General features: G+C 41.2%; 1 protein-coding gene across 1 annotated transcript in view; it reads right to left on the bottom strand.

Moving 5' to 3' along the window:
* WDR41 (WD repeat domain 41) overlaps window positions 1-6,331 on the bottom strand; it is a 40,562-nt gene extending 34,231 nt beyond the window's left edge. The window contains exons 1-2 of the mRNA XM_073344180.2: window positions 6,072-6,331; window positions 3,676-3,791 (exon numbers count right to left, since the gene is read on the bottom strand). Coding sequence (XP_073200281.1) covers window positions 3,676-3,791; window positions 6,072-6,122 — 167 coding nt within the window. The 5' untranslated portion in view covers window positions 6,123-6,331. The remainder of the gene's footprint in view (window positions 1-3,675; window positions 3,792-6,071) is intronic.
* Window positions 6,332-19,941: the final 13,610 nt, after the last annotated feature.

The raw sequence follows: 19,941 nt of genomic DNA, 5'->3' as shown, positions 1-19,941 counted from the left end.
TGCTTTACGTGTTGTAACTATTGTGCTGATAAAACTCCAGTGCTATAAATTTTGGGGCTTTCAATATGCACTCCATTATTTTTTTTTTTAAATTAGACTGAGTACAGACTGTAGACTCACCTGCGAATTTCACAAGAAAATTCACCATCTACTCTTGTGTCCTGTATCTGGTACAGGCCATTTTCAGAGGAAAGTACAAGGAACTCCATAATGGACAAATAGGGAATAATCTGCCTATAGAGGAAGTTTCTTTCTAATTTTAGATACTAGTGGTTGATTTATATTTTAAATATGGAGGAGTTCTATCCCTTCTAAACTTTTACCCAATAATATGAATGTTCTAATTATCCATAAAACTACCATCTTTATTTAATCCTAATCCATTTTTAGCCATTATGACATCCTGCCACAAGGTAAGTCTATGTTGCCTTTCAAACTTAAACATTTTCTTGCTCTTGTATTAGACAGTCAGTAAGTAGACCTAATGTAGCTTCTCCTTACCATCATTTGATATACCTCTATCAAGTCCCCTCTTCATCTCCTATCTTAAGTGAACAGACAATCTTTTCAATTTCCCCTCATTTGGAAGTCTTTCCATGCCTCTACTAATGTTGGTTTCCCACTTTTGGGTACCTTCTATTTCTGCTATATCTTGTTTGAGATGGGGTGGCCAGAACCAAACACAATAGTCAGCCACTCACATTTTGGACATGAACACTTTAAATGTGGAAACCTATCCTTCAATTAAATGATGGGACACTGACACTTGAGCAAAGATCTGAAAAGAAACCTGACCTTTGAAGGAGAAGGCATGTGTAATTCATCAAATATAAGATGTACAGTGTTGTTGTTTTTTTAAGGATTTATTTTTAAATATAAAGATATCTGTAGGATGGCTGGTTCTACAGTATACATTTTGTTCACCAAGCTGGAGTTTCATGGGTCACCTGATACTTTTCCAGTCATGATCACCATCCTCTATAACCTTGTCTGCTTCCTGGAGGAGCAAGGAATGGTCAAATGAGCAACAAAGAAAGCTATTCTTAAAATGTGTTATGAACTCAGTTTAGTTTAATATGTCAAATGCTAGGGTATTACATGCAATTTTATCAGTCCATTTTTTGGAAGACTCTTGCTGAGGCTTACCCTTCTTTAGTGATCTTCCAATCAATATGACCCTCACTTCATGTTCAAAAAATAAGAAAGAAACAAAGAAAAAAGCAGCTGTCTGTTAGGTTGATACAGGATTTATTTAGTATCTTCAAAAACCAATCTGAGAAAATTTTCCACTCACTGGTTTTAGCCGAGCCACTGAGAAAACAAGAAAATCCTTCTGCAAAATTCTCAATAAGATGATATTATCTAAAGACCTGAAGCGTGAAGCCTGGCTTACAACAGTTAACAAAAAAACACAATGGGATAGCTTCAAAAACTAAATAAAAACATTTCAGAAACTGAATAGCAATACTAATTTTATTGGGGGAAGGGGGGAAAGCAGGTGAAAAATTTTCCGCTGTTTAACAACTACTATGTTCATGCTAAATAAAAAAAATGAAATAACTATCCATTGACGCAAACTATTCTGAACAGTTCAAACTCAGAATATTAAACACCTATAAGATACTAATGTAACTTATTTCTTATCCATATCTGACTTATCCTGTCCTCCAACTTACTAGTCCATCTGTTTTTTACATTGATTATTATTTGTTTAGTACCGCAATGTGTTTGATACAGTACAATGAAGACAGTCCTCTCCTGAATAATAGAGGATTTGTTAACATCAGCAGATGCCTCTACTCTGCTTCAGGATGCTCCAACATTTCTACTATAAAGCCACATTTTCAAAGATTAATGAGATTTATTCAGTGTACATATTCTGAAAATATGTACTGTGAAGAAATATTAAAATAACTAGTCTGAAATTGCTGTAATGACTACCCAAATCACCAGAAAAGAACCTTACGGTTTTATTTGAATCTTTGTGGCCTATTTTAATGCTACTTAGAAAAATCAATCATAAGCTGCATGTATTTCCTTATCTATAATAGTTCTAACACATGCTTAATTTAAACACGTATCCTGCAGACCTAAAGAATTTTGTCCCTTTTGTAAATATTTTCAAAATTGTCAATTCTGTGAAACTTCGGCAAGCATAAGAGATCGTGGGAATTCCACATTTGGATGAATGCAGCTGCCTGATCAGCAGACACTAGGGGGGAGAGAGTCTTCCCCCAACAAAGTGCCTGTACCCTTGAAAGTGCACTGAGCTTAGAGAAGGCCAGGAGTTGAAATCTCACCTCTGCTGCTTGCTATTTTAGATTTCTAGGCACTTTGCAACCCTTATTATTGAACAAAGCTTCAAAGCTCTACCCTAAAAGGCAGTCAAGTATTATTTCCCCTATTGCACAAATTTAACTGAGAGATGGTACAAGATCACTTCAGGCAAAGGTGGGAATAAAAGCCAGGTCTCCAAAATGTCAGTGCTAAATCTTTCACTCACCCACACTGCCTTCAGAATGACCATGCCAAGACAGTGTGCATGCCTCTCTGGTCTGTAACCACTGGTCTAACCATGAGACAACACTCTCTTCCTAGACTTCACCCCAAACAGTTAGACGAGGTTATAAGTAAATTAGAACTGGACTGATAATGAAAGCATTGGGAAGTACATGAATGAAGGCACGAAGCTGAGAATGAGAAGAGGAAAAAGGATTGGGAGATGCAGAGGGAGTTGAGAACAGAGGCAGGAAGAAATCAGAGGAGACCAGGGATGAGGAGGTTATGTAGGACTTTGAAAGGGGCTTCTAGCTCCTTGTGGAGCTAGAATGAGGTACTGAAAAAGGAAACCACTGACAGCTTGCTGGGTAAAGATAACAATGGTCAGAGCAGTGGGAGAGGAAGACTATTTTGGCAGCAGCATTTTGAATAGACTGATGGGGTGAAACAGTGAGAAGCTAGTAAGGAAGTAATCCTTGCAGTAACCAACACTAAATAACGATGAACCTAAGTTTCGACAGTGGGTACAGCGAGAAATAGATGGATTTAGGCAATACTAAAATTAGGAAATATGGAAGACTTCCAAAGAGACCAATATAGTTGGAGAAGGAAAGAGATTGTGGGCCTAGGAGACAGGGAGGGTATGATAACAAAGGAAAGGCAAATAATTCATTTTCAGATAAATCCATTTTGAATGGACAGTGGGACATCTTAAAGATGTTGAAGTACTGTGTACCATTTGGAGTATTTGATTACAAAGAGGATACTAGAGAATTGGAAAAGGTACAGAAAGGGGCAGCAATAATGTGTGCTTTACAGATCACATAACACCCTCTAAAATAAGGAAGCATTAGCCGCATTTTGCAGGAACCTGAGGCACAGATAGTTCCTCTTTGACCTTGGTCAAGCCACATAATCTGTGTGGCAATTATAGGAGCAGATCCAGAAACCTGAATGCTCAAGAAGCAAAAGTTGCAGGAGAATGTTTAAATTTCAGTGAAATGACTTTTTGCTTTGAATGTAATGTTTTACTGAACATATTTGCATTAATTTAGATCTAAATTACCTGATATTTAATTTCTGGCAGAAAAATCATCAAAATATTTCTTAATTTTCATGGACTTCCACTTATGTATTCCTTTGGATGTAATACAATAATTTGAAAAAATCTCTTACCTGCAATCATCTATTTGTACTAGAAATCTCACTATATCATGATGACCTTTCAGTACAAGGAGCTCAGTATAGGGATTCTGTATTTGTTCTTCACCTAAGCTCTGCACGGACGATTTCTAAAAATCCATCAAGAGAAATCAATCATGAATACCTCAATTTGTATGTATATAATTCATTTTTAATTGTTTTCAGTCATATCTACCATAGTGTGTGTATAAAATACATTCACAAATAGATCATTCATATAAATAAAACTTATCCCCAAACATGAATTTAACATAACTATCTGTTCCCTTAATGGAAATTATAACAAGGCATTCCCTCCTATTTACTTAAATTAGGTAGATTATAATATGGAATGTACTTTGAGTTACTGTACAACATTTAAACTGGTTTAAAAAAACCTAATAAGCAACAGTCCCTTATTGTTTTAGACATGATCTTGAATAACTAAAGAAAGCAATTGGTTAACAGCTATGGTCTGGTTTCAGAGTGGTGGCCGTGTTAGTCTGTATCAGCAACAACAGCGAGGAGTCCTTGTGGCATCTTAGAGACTAACAAATTTATTTGGGCATAAGCTTTCGTGGGCTAGAACCCACTTCATCAGATGCATGGAGTGAAAATACAGGAGCAGGTATAAATAAATGAAACGATGGGGGTTGCTTTACCAAGTGTCTGGAATCCTCTTCCTGCCCCAATAAACTACACCTTTAAATTTCTCATTAAACTGCCTTTTTTCTGAGGTCTGTCAACTCTATATGATGTCCCCTCTTACCAATAGTTTCATTTTAAAAATTGACAGACAAGTTTAAAACAAACAAGAAGAAATGCTTTTAGACATGCAATACAGGTTATCCCTTGTGACCTTATCGCAAGACATTAAGGCCAATAGTTTAGTAAGATTCAAAAAAGGCTCAATTTCTATTGAATAGCATCTGCAGTTATGCCAGCTGGGGTAATTACAAGGGCTATCACTTATGCTCATGAAATAAGCTGATCACCAGCCAGGGTCAGCAAGACACTTCCTCCATAGCATACTATTGCATTACTAGATGCACGATGTTGATGGCAGTTCTCTAACTTTTCCTAGTATAAGCTACTGAGAGCCATTGGCTTGCTTCAGTATGGCCATTCTTGTGCTTCAAGCTTCCACCATTTTTGGAACAACTCAGTAGTGTACAATTCTTGTTTTATCAGGTGTCATTGCTAGATACCTTGAAACTCGGTGGCAACTCTGTGTCAGAGTACTCTCACAGTTACAGCTTAATTTTACGAGCAAATGTCAACATCTTCATACCTTCAGGACTGTCTCAATGTTCTTTTGAGACTCAGAAAGGACCTATTATTTTACAGCAGCACTAAAACATCTACTGGACAGACTGTGTAGCTTCGCTAGATAGCTATCTTTGTCACAGACCAATCACATGACTTGCCCGAGGTCACTTGGCAGCACCAGGAATAGAGCCCAGGTCTCCCAATCCAGTCCTCTATCCATTGGACCACAGATTTAAGATTTCTACAGACCTGAGACTCGAGACGCTGTCTCACCCTTCCTTATGGCCATGGTTAGTATTAAAACTGCAACACAATCACTGAATAACATCCAATCAGGGCTCAGATTGGGGTGGAGGGACATGGAGCAATACACCATACTAAACCATCTTAAGCTGCCATTTTGCAATCCCCAATTTTTCATTTTTTTAAAAATCAAGTCTCTGCCCTTTGAAGGTTTTCTGTGCAAGTACTAGGCCATTTCCAAGCTCCATCACTAAAATCTCATTGAGATGCCAAAAATAAGCAGTAGATTGTTTTCTTGACAGTCTAAGGCGCTTTACTGGGCTTCTTGGGTTTGGTCCTGCTTTGAGCAGGGGGTTGGACTAGATGACCTCTTGAGGTCCCTTCCAACCCTGATATTCTAGGATTCTATGATACCTGCCTCGGTGAGGTTTGGCTATACCAGGGGTTCTCCAACTGGGGGGCAGGACCCCTCAGGGGGTTGCAAGCTGGCAGCCTCCACCCCAAACCCCGCTTTGCTTCCAACATTTTAATGGTGCTAAACATATATTAGAAAGTGTTTTTAATTTATGGGGGGGGGGAGCTGCACTCAGAGGCTTGCTACGTGAAAGGGGTCACCAGTACGAAAGTTTGACAGCCACGGGGCTATACCCATGGGCTCTGCTGGGTTTCTTAGACTTGGCTCCTTCATGAGTGGAGAAAAACATTAAGGGCTAGTTCCCTTCCAACTGCCCCTCCTCCAGCCCTTCGCCCCCTCCCCGCCCTGCCTGCTCCTGGCCCCGCCCCCTAGCCCACCCGTCTTCAGTTCACGCGCACGCTCTGGTCCCTCCTCCCGGGGCAGGGGCAGGGGCAGGGGCGGGGCGGGGCGGCTGCTGCTTTACCTCGGAGAGTCCCTGCGGCTCCCGCCCGCCTCCCATCAGCCATCGCAGCATCGGGAGTCCAATCGGGCCGGAGTGAAATCAGCGCCTGGGGAGGGGCAGCTCGCCCGAACAGCGCCCTGACACTTCGATGTTGTCCCTCGCTGCCTCCCGTACGTGGGGTTGGCAGCGTCCAGGAGCACAAGTGGCTTCCGCGCGCCGCCCCGCGGCACCCCCTCGAGCTTGGGGAAAAGTCCTTATTAATCGAAATCGGACCGCGGCCGAAGCTCCGTGGCTTCCGGTGGCGTCTGCCGTGCTTAGCTCCAGAGCCAGGCAAAGGGCTAAGAGTGCCGAGCAACTGATCAGCCCATTGCTCCATTGTTCCCTCTTATTCGGCTCCTCTCCAAGCTAACTAATCGACATCTTTTCACTATCTCTTCATACAAGACTTCTTTCGGGCCCTTGATCATTCTCATCACCTTCTCTGAACCCCCCCCCCTTTATTTCTGGAATATCCTCGGTGTGAATTATACTGCACCCAGTCTTCCAAATGAGGCCACACCATTGATTTATGTAAAGGTGGATTTTGTGTATTGTATGGTGTCAAGTATCACGGTAGCCGTGTTAGTCTATCCACAAAAACAGCAAGGAGTCCAGTGGCACCTTAAAGACGTAACAGATTTATTTGGCCATAAGCTTTCGTGGGTAAAAAACCCACTTCTTCAGATGCATGGAGTGAAAATTACAGATGCAGGCATTATACTATGACACATGAAGAGAAGGGAGTTACCTCACAAGTGGAGAACCAGTGTCTCTTCACATGTCATTATGTAATGCCTGCATCTGTAATTTTCACTCCATGCATCTGAAGAAGTGTTTTTTTTACCCACAAAAGCATATGCCCAGATAAATCTGTTAGTCTTTAAAGTTTCACCGGACCCCTTTCCTTACGTATCCTAACATCTTGACTGCGGTGTGCATTGAGCACAGGTTTTCACTGAACTGTCTACAGTGACATAACAGATCCCCTTCTTGAATTTTACCATTCATTTAGGCACCTGTAAGGGGTATGAGTAATTTAATTTTTTTCCTCCAATGTGCATACTTTGCATTTATCAACATAGAATTTAATGTGCCATGGTGTTGCCCATTCATCTAGCTTGTTATGATCTCTCTGAAGTTGCTCACTGTTCCTTCTGACCCTGACTTACATAATCAAACTTTGTCAACATTTACTATGTTATTTGAGGTACCACGAATTTCCCATATCCCAGAGTAGGAATAACTGTGGTATCTCTGATACTAAAGTATGGTAATCAAATGCTGACCTTTTAATGGTGACCAATTTATGCACTGGAGGAAAGCGTATTTGGGTCTGAAATGGGGCATTATGCCTTGTAAAAATAAAATTAACAAGTATTGGTGAAGCCTGAAGGAGTTCAAAATGAAGGATGGCACCTGATCTTTAAATGTTACATAACTGTATTTTATTCTCATAATTATGTATGTGCCAGTTGGTAGAGTGTCAACTTTATGTATAGTTCCATAACTTTGGTGAGTTTTTACCAATCTTAAGCCATTGACCTCAACCATAATGTGAACTCAGTATTTAAAGAAAAATGGCTTGTTATTCCAAACTGATGCTCCAATTTCAGTGGGTCAGTCCTGCAAAATAATCATTGGAACTAATTACATAAATTATGTGAGTGTTTGCACAGGATCAGACCCTACAGGTGTCTTGATACACATGGTTTGTTAATAAATTATATAGTCAATTGCTTGACCACACTTTGGTTCATTATTTCATTATGAAATCTACTCATTGTCAGTCAGGTTTATTAATATGGTACAGGAAAAAGGTTCTGTACGATACCAGTGTCCTAAGAGCAGTCCCGTGCTGCAGTGTTATGCAGAAGGTATGCTCCCCAAGTTACATATTACAGTTGATATTATTTATATGATTTTACAAGTTACACATTTTTTTACCCATCACTAAAATCCAACCCATCAGTTTCCCACAGTTCCCTAACTTTCTATTCTGTTCCTTCCTTATGTTTGTTTTGGATACTAGCATTCCAGGTACTGGTCCGTGAAGGTACTTCCCTAGCTTGTACTAAGACATAAAGCAAATGTGTCTTGATTTTGACAAATTTCCTGCCTTCTTGTGCCATTGCTTACTTCAGCAAATGTAATGTGTTATGGAATATTTAACGTAAGTGAACAGGATTATGATACACGCTAGTTTAGGCTATATCACTGTTACAATATTTATACTTATTGTTATTGGTGCTTAATGCAATATGGTGTGGATAATACATATTATTAATATGATATATATTTATATTCTAGCTGTGTGTAACTTGTAAAATCGGGAAACATTGTAGATTGGTAATGCCCACACATTACTAGTCTCCAGAAACTACTTTGTGTCTTCTGTGAAATGGCAAGGGAAGAGCAGTCTCAGTCCAGCTCCTCTTGGGGAGGCATGCATTTCACAAAAATATCACAGATGGCACTAATTGCAGCCCCTATTGGCAATTTCAGCAGATGATGTATGATAGACATAGAAATTAAACTATTTTACCCATATTGGCATCCCCTCCAGAGATTGCAACAGGAAGGAGTGCTCTCACTGTACTAGCCAACGAGGTGGTGAGCTCTGGTTAACGAAGCCAGGGAGAGGAGGGGGACCTGTCTTCTTTCTTTTAACAGAGGAGAGGTATGCTTCCCTCTCGCCCCCTCCCCCCACCTAAATGCGGATGTAAATTGAGCTAAGAGCTTGTTTGTCAGACCCTGAATATGTTGGATCTGATATAACAGTGCCTTTTGTCTTATAGCTTTCCTGACTTGGCTTTTGCCAGATCCATAATCAAAATTCTAATTTTGGGCACATTTTTAATTCTCTCCTTAAATGAATACACACTCTGTTGCCCAATCTCTCAGATCATTTTCTCCATTACACTAATTTTGAATGGGCTGTGAAATTCTGTGCTTCCTTTCTAAAAGGCTTCTTACCACCAGTTTTTGTATCTCAAACAGCAAATTTGTAGTACACTTCATGAACACCAGGAAGCACCAATGCAGGAGAATATTAAATTGAACTTCCAGTATGTATCCCTAATGGCTTTTCATTCATAATTACAATATTTGTAATGAGTGTACTCGTGATGACAGAAATCCACCAGAACGTATTCCATTGCCTGATTTAGATGCACATTTTTGATTTAATGACTTATTAGCATCCACCACAGTCAGTCAACAGTGGATCATATTAAGGCTCTATACAATATGAGCATGGCATTTTTATTTTCTCACCATGTTATCCATGAAACAATCATTAATGATCTGAAGCTGTTCATACAGTCATCTGCAATTCTATTAATAAAGTTCAACTCAGGTTAGTTTACTTTCAGCATCTAGAAATTTACATGGGTGAGTTTAATTGGTACACAAATGTACATGAACATATATAAACAACATACACATGCATATGTATGCATAACTATATCTAAGGCTTTGTCTATACAGTACTATCACTTTTGTCAGTAAAACTTTTGTCGGTTGGGTTGTGAAAAAACACATCCCTGACCGACGAAAGTTTCACCAACAAAAGTGGTGGTGTGGACAGCACTATTTCGGCGGGAGACAATCTCCCACTGACAGAGCTACCGGTGCTTGTTAGGGTGGTTTAATTATGCCAGCAGGAGAGTTCTCTCCTGCCGGCATAGAATGGTTACACAGGAGACCTTACAGCAGCATAGCTGGAGTAGGACAGCTGTGCCGCTGTAATAGCTATAGTGTAGACATGACCTAATATGTATACACAGGAGTATATATAATATTAGAACTGAGACAATTATTGAACAAATTATGCCGCTTTTTCAATTTGTGAATTGTCTGTAACCATATTATAATTTTTTCACGTTTATGTAGTTGAAATTATTCTCCAAATAATTTCTACGAATAACTTTTGTCTTGTAGATTGTGTGTGAGCAGTTTGAAGCAGGTACATAGTAACATTTGGAATCATGCTTATTTTCGAAGAGCTGAGGGGGAATTTTTGGGGAGCAGCAACTAGAAATACCTTTGAGGTTTAATCTGTTGCGTTTGAGTTTCAAAATCGGTGCCTAATCCAGACAGTTCTTTTACCTTATTTCTAAATAAAAATATGAGGTGAAAAGTGTCTGCAAAAATTTCACACTCTGCTAGTATCAAATACAATCCAAAACATTTTACGTGTTAAAGAAATCAAGGTGGACACAGACCAGTTCAGCCACACAAATAGGATATTTTAATGGGAAGGATAATGGTTACATCTCAGTCTGGCCAACAGATTTCTTAATTCTCCACAGATTCCACTGTATGCACAACCAGTGTTGTCTGCCCAAGAGGGTCCCCTTTTTATTGTTTTATGTATTCCATTTTTGTCATCTTGAACTTGTCATAAATCTCCAGGTACAATTACAATAACAAGTCTAAAAATGTACAAAAATCAATTATTCAAAATAACTACATTAATACATGACACTGACAAAAAAAAAAAGAACTCTCCCACATCTGTAAAAAGAAAATAATTATCTCTACTTAATCCACCTACCCAGGAAGAGATTAAATTTTCTATTCTACATAGGTTCTTATGCTGCACTTCTCACTGTAGTATCAGAGCACCTTCTGGTTGTGCATTAGGAAATGTTAGTAACATCTGTCCCGTGTTTGTTCTCTCATCCTTTCTCCGGGGGGAGCAGTGTGTGCAGTGAAGTGTATTGTTTTGCTAGGGTGTTAGTTCATTTGTTTTTAATATATATGTTGCTATGTATTTATATTAGAGGAGCCAAGGTCAAAGAAATGTGCCTGGCACTTGAAGTGGAAAGCAGTGAGGTTTGTCACGGTCCTTAGTTCCTGTGGGAGTTCATTCCACAGTTTCAGACGAGCCCCTAAGAAAGTTCTGTTTCCTGTACAGATAAGTTTTCCCCTTATTTTAGAGCGTTCCATTGTGCTAGAGGAGCAAAGCTGTCAAGCACAGTCTTCAGATATCCTAGGCCCAGGTCATGGAGCACCTTTAAGATGAAGACCAAGACCTTGAATTTGATTCAAAATTCTATGGGAAGCCAGCGTACAGAGTGGAAGACAAATTTGATGTTCTAGTGGTAGCCTGTGTTACTGGGGAGACAGGCTGCAGCATTCTGTACTAGTTGGACTTTCCTAAATGCTGAAAGTTTCATGCCCAGGTATATCATATTGCTGTAGTCTAGCTGAGAGGTAATGAAGGCTTGAAAAACTGAGGCCAGGTCATTATCCACCAGGATGGGTCAGAGACTTCTAGGCAACTGGAGATGGTAGACAGTATTACTTGTGGATGCTGCTATGTGAGAACTCAGCATCAGTTAGGAATCCAAGAGTACTCCTAAACTACAGACTGAATTGACAAATTGTGGGTGTGAACCTTCAGTCAAAAGAGATGTCACTGTGGCTGTAAACACTTCAAAATACAGTAAAAGCTGTTTTATCCGGCATGTGGAAGAATGGGGGGTGCTGGTAAATGAAAAATGCCAGTTAACTAAGAGGGAGGGAACTTGCATGCGGGGTTGGGGATTGGGTGTGGGCCTGGGCTCCGGGAGGGAGTTTAGGTGCGGGAGGGGGCTTGGAGTAGCAGGTTGGGGCAATGAAGGGAGTGCGAGGTGCAATATCTGGGGGACACTCACCTTGGGCGACTCCCTGCAAGCGGTGACCTGTCCCCGGTGTTCCTAGGTGGAGGCATGGGAGCAGCTCCACACGCTTCCCCCACCCCGACCACTAGTTCCACAGCTCCCATTGGCTGGGAACCGTGGCCAATGGGAGCTATGGGGGCAGCACCTCGGAGCAGCCAAGACAGGTTGCTGCTTGCGGGGAGCCACTCAAGGTGAGTGTCCCCCGGATCCGGCACCCCAGGCCCCGTCCCGTGTCCCAACACACTGCCCCGAGCCCCCTCCCACACCCAAACTCCCTCCCAGAGCCTGCACTCCACACTCCCTCCCGCACACCAACCCCCTGCCTGCCCTGCACCAACCACACTATAAACCAGAATTTCAATGAAGATCAGAAATGCCAGTTTATAGAGCTTTCCAGTTAGTGAAGTGCCGGATAAAACAGCTTTTTACTGTACTTTCCTCTGCCCACCAGCATCAGTTCTGTCTTGCTCAGGTTCAGATTCAACCAGCTGTTTTTCATCCATGAACTGGTCTTGTCCAAGTGTGATGGGTTGGATCACAGAAACCCCCTTGGGGCTGCCAACTGATTGCCAAGACTACTTCTGTCCCTGCCTTCCCTGCCAGCTTGGGACTCCAAAACCCTGCCTGGTTGTGCCAGACACACTTGCCAGCTACAAACACAGATCCAGGTCTGAACCACCTCCCACAAACTGCAGGCTTAACTGAAAGCAGCTTAAGAAGTGTTCCTGTCTCTAACACTCAGATGCCCAACTCCCAATGGGGTCCAAACCCCAAATAAATCCGTTTTACCCTGAATAAAGCTTATACAGGGTAAACTCATAAATTGTTTGCCCTCTATAACACTGATAGAGAGATATGCACAGCTGTTTGCCCCCATCCCCAGGTATTACTACATACTCTGGGTTAATTAATAAGTAAAAAGTGATTTTATTAAATACAAAAAGTGGGATTTAAGTGGTTCCAAGTGATAACGGACAGAACAAAGTGAATTACCAAGCAAAATAAAATAAAACATGCAAGTCTATGCCTTATACAGTAAGAAAGCTGAATACAGATAAAACCTCACCCTCAGAGGTGTTCCAGTAAGGTTCCTTTTACAGACTAATCTCCTTCTAGTCTGGGTCCAGCAATCACTCACGCCCCCTGTGGTTACTGTCCTTTGTTCCAGTTTCCTTCAGGTGTCCTTTGGGGGTGGAGAGGCTACCTCTTGAGCCAGCTGAAGACAAAATGGAGGGGTCTCCTAGGGGTTTAAATAGACTTTCTCTTGTGGGTGCACACCCCTCCCTCCCCCTGTGTAGAATCCAGCTACAAAATGGAGTTTTGGAGTCATATAGGCAAGTCACATGTCCATGCATGACTGAGTTCCTTACCAGCCAAGCCACATTCCTGAGAAAGCTCAGATGTGGACTGGCATCTCCAATTGTTGGCTAAGTGTTTCTTGATTGGGCACTTACTGAGCATAGTCTTTTCTCAGGAAGCTGACCAATTGCTTTACTGAGGCTACTTAAGATTAAACAAGTACATAGCCAATATTCATAACTTCGAATACAAAAATGGCCCACCTGATGATCACTTTAGATAAGCTATTACCAGCAGGACAGTGGGGTGGGAGGAGGTATTGTTTCATATTCTCTGTGTATATATAAAGTCTGCTGCAGTTTCCACGGTATGCATCCGATGAAGTGAGCTGTAGCTCACGAAAGCTCATGCTCAAATAAATTGGTTAGTCTCTAAGGTGCCACAAGTACTCCTTTTCTTTTTGCGAATACAGACTAACACGGCTGTTACTCTGAAAAATGATACATACATACAAAGAGGATGAATATATTCAGTAGATCATAACCTTTACAGAGATACATTACATGGCATATGTAGCATAAAACATATTCCAGTTATGTCATATGTACATTCATAAGCATATTCCCATAAAGCATTATGGGGTGCAACGTCACACCACGCACTGGGCCATCTTGGTGGTGGTGGTATGGTTGTATGTGGTGAGTAATAGGTAGAACTGTGTGTCATCTGCATATAGCTGGCATCTGAGACCATGTTGCCTGACCAAATCATCTAGTAGATGCTTATAGATGTTGAAAAAGACCAGCAAGAGAATTGAACCTTATGGGACTCCACTAGTGAGGGGTCTGGTGGTGGAGGTACAGTTTCCTATCACTACTTGTTGGGTGTATTCCTCCAGGAAGAACATGCACCATTTTGGTGCATTCCCCTAAACCCTTGCCACCTCTCTCAGGTGGGACAGCAGCAGTAGTTCATGGCTGACAGTGTTGAATGCTGTAGAGGGGTCCAGGAGGATGAGAATGGATGTCTGCCCTCTATCCATTGACTGCAAGAGATTTATCATCACTGCCAGTAAAGCAGTTTCAGTTCCATGTCCTGGCCTGAATCCAGATTTTGCCAGGTCTAGAACATGAGCTTCAGCTAGATGAATTTGTTGTTGGCCTTTGGCTATCTTCTCTATGACCTTGCTTCAGAATGGGAGGTTTGATTCTGGGAAGTAGTTGGTTAGAACTAATGTATCTACGGGGGTTTTCTTCAGTGTTGGTTGGACCATTGCATGTTGGAAGGAGGAAAGGAAGATTCCTTCTCTGAAAGAAGTGTTGACTATTTTGGTCAGGACTGGCACCAGTTGCTCATGCCTTTTTTCACAAACCAGGAAGGGAATAGGTTGATTTCACAAATAATAAATATTATTGGGCCTTACAATCTATTCTGAAGATCATTGTACCTGGGGGGAAGCAAGTTCACAACCTAGGGGCCCTCCTTATAATACCCAGACTCAAGGGGTGAAAACCTGGTCCCATGGGCTAGGGTTTCAACCTAGATGTATACATTTTGGGACTGTAATCTTAAATACTTCAGTCGATCTTATCTGTCAAGTGATAGTACAAGAAATGAGGTGGCCTCTGGGGTAGCCCAGTCCAAACCTTTGAATAGCTTCATAGGGAAAAAATCAACTCCTTGAATTGCACTGATAAGTGAAACAAAAGTCAGTGCAGTCTTTGAGGAACCAGAGAAATATGTTCCATGTGTGTCAGGTAAGCAGACAAATGATTACAGGGGCAGGATCGAGGCCAGATTTTAATGCTTTTTAAAATTTGGCCAAAGTTTACACATTTCAAAGAAAGTGCTCTCTGATTCATACCAAAGGCCAAGGGGGAGAGGGAAGCAGTCTGTGAATGGGAATAGAGGGATAGGAGGGAGAGCGAGACACAGCGGAAAGAGAAGTGTGCAGTTAGCTCCAGGCTGGGAAGGAGGGCCCAATGGTTCCTACCTGCTCGCCAGCCTGATTCTGCGCACTGTGGCAAATCAGCCACAATGAGGTTCCCACATTGTTCCCTTAGTGCAACGGAATCTTATTTGTAGTTAGAAGGGGAAAAATAACTAAAAATGTATTATAATTATGATTATAGAATTCAAATGAAGTATGTTTCCTATTTTGAACCTAATGCTGCATAGCATGCAAAACTGCATACAAATTAGACTTAATTTACGGAGTATTTTTGCTTTTTCCATTAAAAATTAGATGTAGAAAATGAAGAACAAGAGTTTTCTGACATTTTATCTATAATTTTCTCTGTAAAATGGGCACAGCATAATTGTAAGTATGTAATGGTAGGCTGATTGGGTCTAATTAAAAACACAAACAGAAACAAGATTCAGTGCATGCTATTACCAAGGGCTGAGATGGAGTGGCAGGAGGTTTCTATAGAGGGAGAGGTTAACTTGTCTTTAAAAACAGACCAAGCCCTTTAACCCCACACAAAGTCTTAATAAATGGACCCTGAGCATAGAAATTCTGCAGTAGGCCTGAGGGATTGGAATCCTCCACCAGGTCGGAGAACACCTGGCCATTCCAGGAGCTGCAGCAGCAGCTACACAACCCTCACCTAAATTTTTGGCCTGCAGACCTGAATTATCATGGATTCATGTCAATTGGCTACACCCTGCCCCACCAAATCCCTATGTGGTGGTGTGGATTGAGGCCCTGCGGATTCTATTCTGTTCCTACAGATTCTTATACCACACTTATCATCATAGTCTCTGATCACTGCTCTGCAGCCCACTGGTATGGAATCTCCACAGCTTCCACCACTCCGTTCAATGGACATGGGATTTTTCTACCATTTTTGTGGTCCTTTGTGATTAGATCTGATGCATAACTATTTGGAGATGAGCCCTGACTAATTTGATTTTCATAATTCCTTGCTTTGCTTTTGCTTGACTCTTTAAAGGGGTAAACCTCAAAAGGTTCAAAGGTTCAGTTCAGTGCAGATAAGCAATCAAGCATAGAGATGATTTTCTAAAATATTAAAGCTTCACAAGTAGAAGAAAAATGAACTAGAACTCTCCTGATGATAATGGGCTCTCTCATGTCATATCTATTAGGGCCCCCTTCCATTTGGGCCAGAAATACCAAAAGCAATTGCCCTTTTTATAGTAATTGGCCCTTTATTATTTATATTACAGTAGCGCTTCAGTCACAATCAGGGCCCAATGTGCTAAGTGCTATATAAACGTAGTAAAAGACAGTTCCTGCCCCAAAGACAATGCAATCTAATTGAAGAAAAGATGCTACGAACAGTGGGAGTGAGGGTAAGACCAATAGAAAGAGATGGTTACATAGATTCCATTTGTGTGCACAATTGGCCTCTTTCAAGATTTTTTAAAAATTGTTTTAACCAGACCTGGTTGGAAAAATTCCAGCAAAACGTTGTTTCATTAGAATTTGCCAGTTGGATGAAACTGAAACATTTTTTTGTAGAAATCGGTTGAGTTCACTGAAGTTCCAACCAAACCTAGGCAGGAGTCTGGCAGAAACCTACCTGGTTTCTTGCCAGATCTTCAGCAGGCTGTCTGGCAGGCTGTTGGGGACCCTTGGGCTTCCAGGTTCTGGAGCCTCTAGGCAGCCCACTATGCAGACTGCCCCAAGGTCAGAGATTCCAGGTCTCCCAAGGTCTGTGTCCCAGGGGCAAATCACCATGTGGATTGCTTCAGAGTTGAGGGCCCCAGGCTTCCACATTCCCTTTCAGAGAGAATTCTGAATTTTTGGGTTTTGTTCCTAATCACAATAAAATCAGATTTTGAAATACTAAAATCCTCCATGAAACAGAATTACCTTTCTCCACTCAGCTATAGCTTTAACATTTAAATATGCAAAATATGTTGTTGATTTCCCATCTGGTTTGAGTCATAACCAAGAAGTATGGAAGTGCATACAAATGGAAAAATAATGATGATGATGATGATGGGGGGAAGTTATCCACATTTTTTCTAACTACAAAAGTGTTCAAATTTGGTTATAATTTATGGCAAAGTTTAAGGTCAGTTCTTATTTTAGCTGGACCATTTCACACATCCCTAATTTAAAACCAGACAAAGGCCTACTTTTGTAGCTATTTAATGAATTAGAAATATGGTTGATCTGTTTCCATTTTTAATGCTTCAATTTGCTGAATTATCTGGTTTATTTGTGCTTGAATGATCATTTTTCTGCCTCCAGGAACCCAGCAGACTTTTCTGTATTGGATCTGTGGTGTAATCTCTGGAGTTTTTGTGCATTTTATGAATATATGTGAATATTTTTGTGCCTCTTTTATTTGTGTTTTTCCAGTCGATTTTGCCATGTGAAGGGAAGCAGCATAATGATATATATCGTCATACTGTTATGTTTGCTTTTACATTGCATGCTTTGGAGTTTCTACTTCTGCTCTATAGCAAATATGTTTGTACTGAAAAATTAGAAAAAAGCAGTGCTCTAACCATGCTAGGGATTCTGAAAGTGCTTACTATATTTTGTGTAAAAGTGTAGAGAATAATTCTTTAGAACAATTGACAGGCAATTGTAAATTGCCAAATACTCTCATCTTGATTGGATTGTGATGTCAACATAAACCCCCAGATGGCATTATAACCTTGTTTTTCTAAGCCATTTGTTTTCATAATGCATGGATCTGATTCTGTTGTTTAAAAAGAAATTCTCCTCACTCTCATGGTAGATTTGAACAAAGAAATTACAGCAGTACTCTGTTCTATTTATTTTTAAAGTTTCCAATTTGTATACGTTTTGGTAATTCAAATGCAGTAGCCTTGAACCCAGCCTTCAGACCTGATGGATGTTTAATGGAATCATGGAAATTATATTATACTCCAGATATTAAAGTCCACAAGCTAATGATGTCCTGCAACAGCTATTCAATAAAAGATACCATTCAATTTTTAAAGATCATGATTACAGTAAAATTAGTTACATTTCAACAACTTTATGAGAAAAGTGTAAATCCAATTATGACCAACGCTTTACAATAGATGGATATTAACTGATGCTGTGTTACAAGGGAGTCTATATAGTATCACATATTACAGCTACATGAATACCAAAAGAGTTCACTAGGGTTCATTTTACCTTTAAGAATACCTCCTCTGCAAAAAATACAAATGGTTAGCCCCTTAATGTAATATGTTGTCTATCTCTGTGCCATCAAGCAGTCAAAACTGATTTAAATTACTGTTCAAAATGCATTGATATGTAATAAAATTACAATTAAAAACAAACAAAATGGTGTTTTGCAAGTCTGTCAAACTGTACTTGGGGAACAGACAGCAGGATATATTATATACATCATGTGCTGGGGCAGGGGGTTGGGGTGTGGGAGGAGGGGTGAGGGGTGAGGGGTGTGGGCTCTGGGATGAGGCCTCACCAATGTCAAATAGAGGGGAACGATCACGTCCCTCGATCTGCTCGCTATGCCCCTACTTATACATCCCAAAATGCCATTGGCCTTCTTGGCAACAAGGGCACACTGCTGGCTCATATCCAGCTTCTCGTCCACTGTCACCCCTAGGTCCTTTTCCGCAGAACTGCTGCCTAGCCATTCAGTCCCTAGTCTGTAGCTGTGCATTGGGTTCTTCCGTCCTAAGTGCAGGACCCTACACTTATCCTTATTGAACCTCATCAGATTTCTTTTGGCCCAATACTCCAATTTGTCTAGGTCCCTCTGTATCCTATCCCTGCCCTCCAGCGTATCTACCACTCCTCCCAGTTTAGTATCATCTGCAAATTTGCTGAGAGTGCAATCCACACCATCCTCCAGATCATTTATGAAGATATTGAACAAAACCGGCCCCAGGACCAACCTGGGGCACTCCACTTGACACCGGCTGCCAACTAGACATGGAGCCATTGATCACTACCCATTGAGCCCGACAATCTAGCCAACTTTCTACCCACCTTATAGTGCATTCATCCAGCCCATACTTCCTTAACTTGCTGACAAGAATACTGTGGGAGACCGTGTCAAAAGCTTTGCTAAAGTCAAGATACAATACATCCACTGCTTTCCCTTCATCCACAGAACCAGTAATCTCATCATAGAAGGCGATTAGATTAGTCAGGCATGTCCTTCCCTTGGTGAATCCAAGATGACTGTTCCTGATCACTTTCCTCTCATGTAAGTGCTTCAGGATTGATTCTTTGAGGACCTGCTCCATGATTTTTCCGGGGACTGAAGTGAGGCTGACTGGCCTGTAGTTCCCAGGATCCTCCTTCTTCCCTTTTTTAAAGATTGGCACTACATTAGCCTTTTTCCAGTCATCCGGGACTTCCCCCGTTCGCCACGAGTTTTCAGAGATAATGGCCAATGGCTCTGCAATCACAGCCGCCAGTTCCTTTAGCACTCTCGGATGCAACTCATCCGGCCCCATGGGACTTGTGCACGTCCAGTTTTTCTAAATAGTCCCTAACCACCTCTTTCTCCACAGAGGGCTGGCCATCTATTCCCCATGTTGTGATGCCCAGCACAGCAGTCTGGGAGCTGACCTTGTTCGTGAAGACAGAGGCAAAAAAAGCATTGAGTACATTAGCTTTTTCCACATCCTCCGTCACTAGGTTGCCTCCCTCATTCATTAAGGGGCCCACACTTTCCTTGGCTTTCTTCTTGTTGCCAACATACCTGAAGAAACCCTTCTTGTTACTCTTAACATCTCTCGCTAGCTGCAGCTCCAGGTGTGATTTGGCCCTCCTAATTTCATTCCTACATGCCCGAGCAATATTTTTATACTCTTCCCTGGTCATATGGCCAACCTTCCACTTCTTGTAAGCTTCTTTTTTACGCTTAAGATCTGCTAGGATTTCACCGTTAAGCCAAGCTGGTCGCCTGCCATACTTA

This window comes from Lepidochelys kempii, chromosome 5, assembly GCF_965140285.1.
Source record: "Lepidochelys kempii isolate rLepKem1 chromosome 5, rLepKem1.hap1, whole genome shotgun sequence".
In the NCBI taxonomy this organism is placed as follows: domain Eukaryota; kingdom Metazoa; phylum Chordata; order Testudines; family Cheloniidae; genus Lepidochelys; species Lepidochelys kempii.
This window is presented reverse-complemented; position numbering and strand designations above follow the sequence as displayed.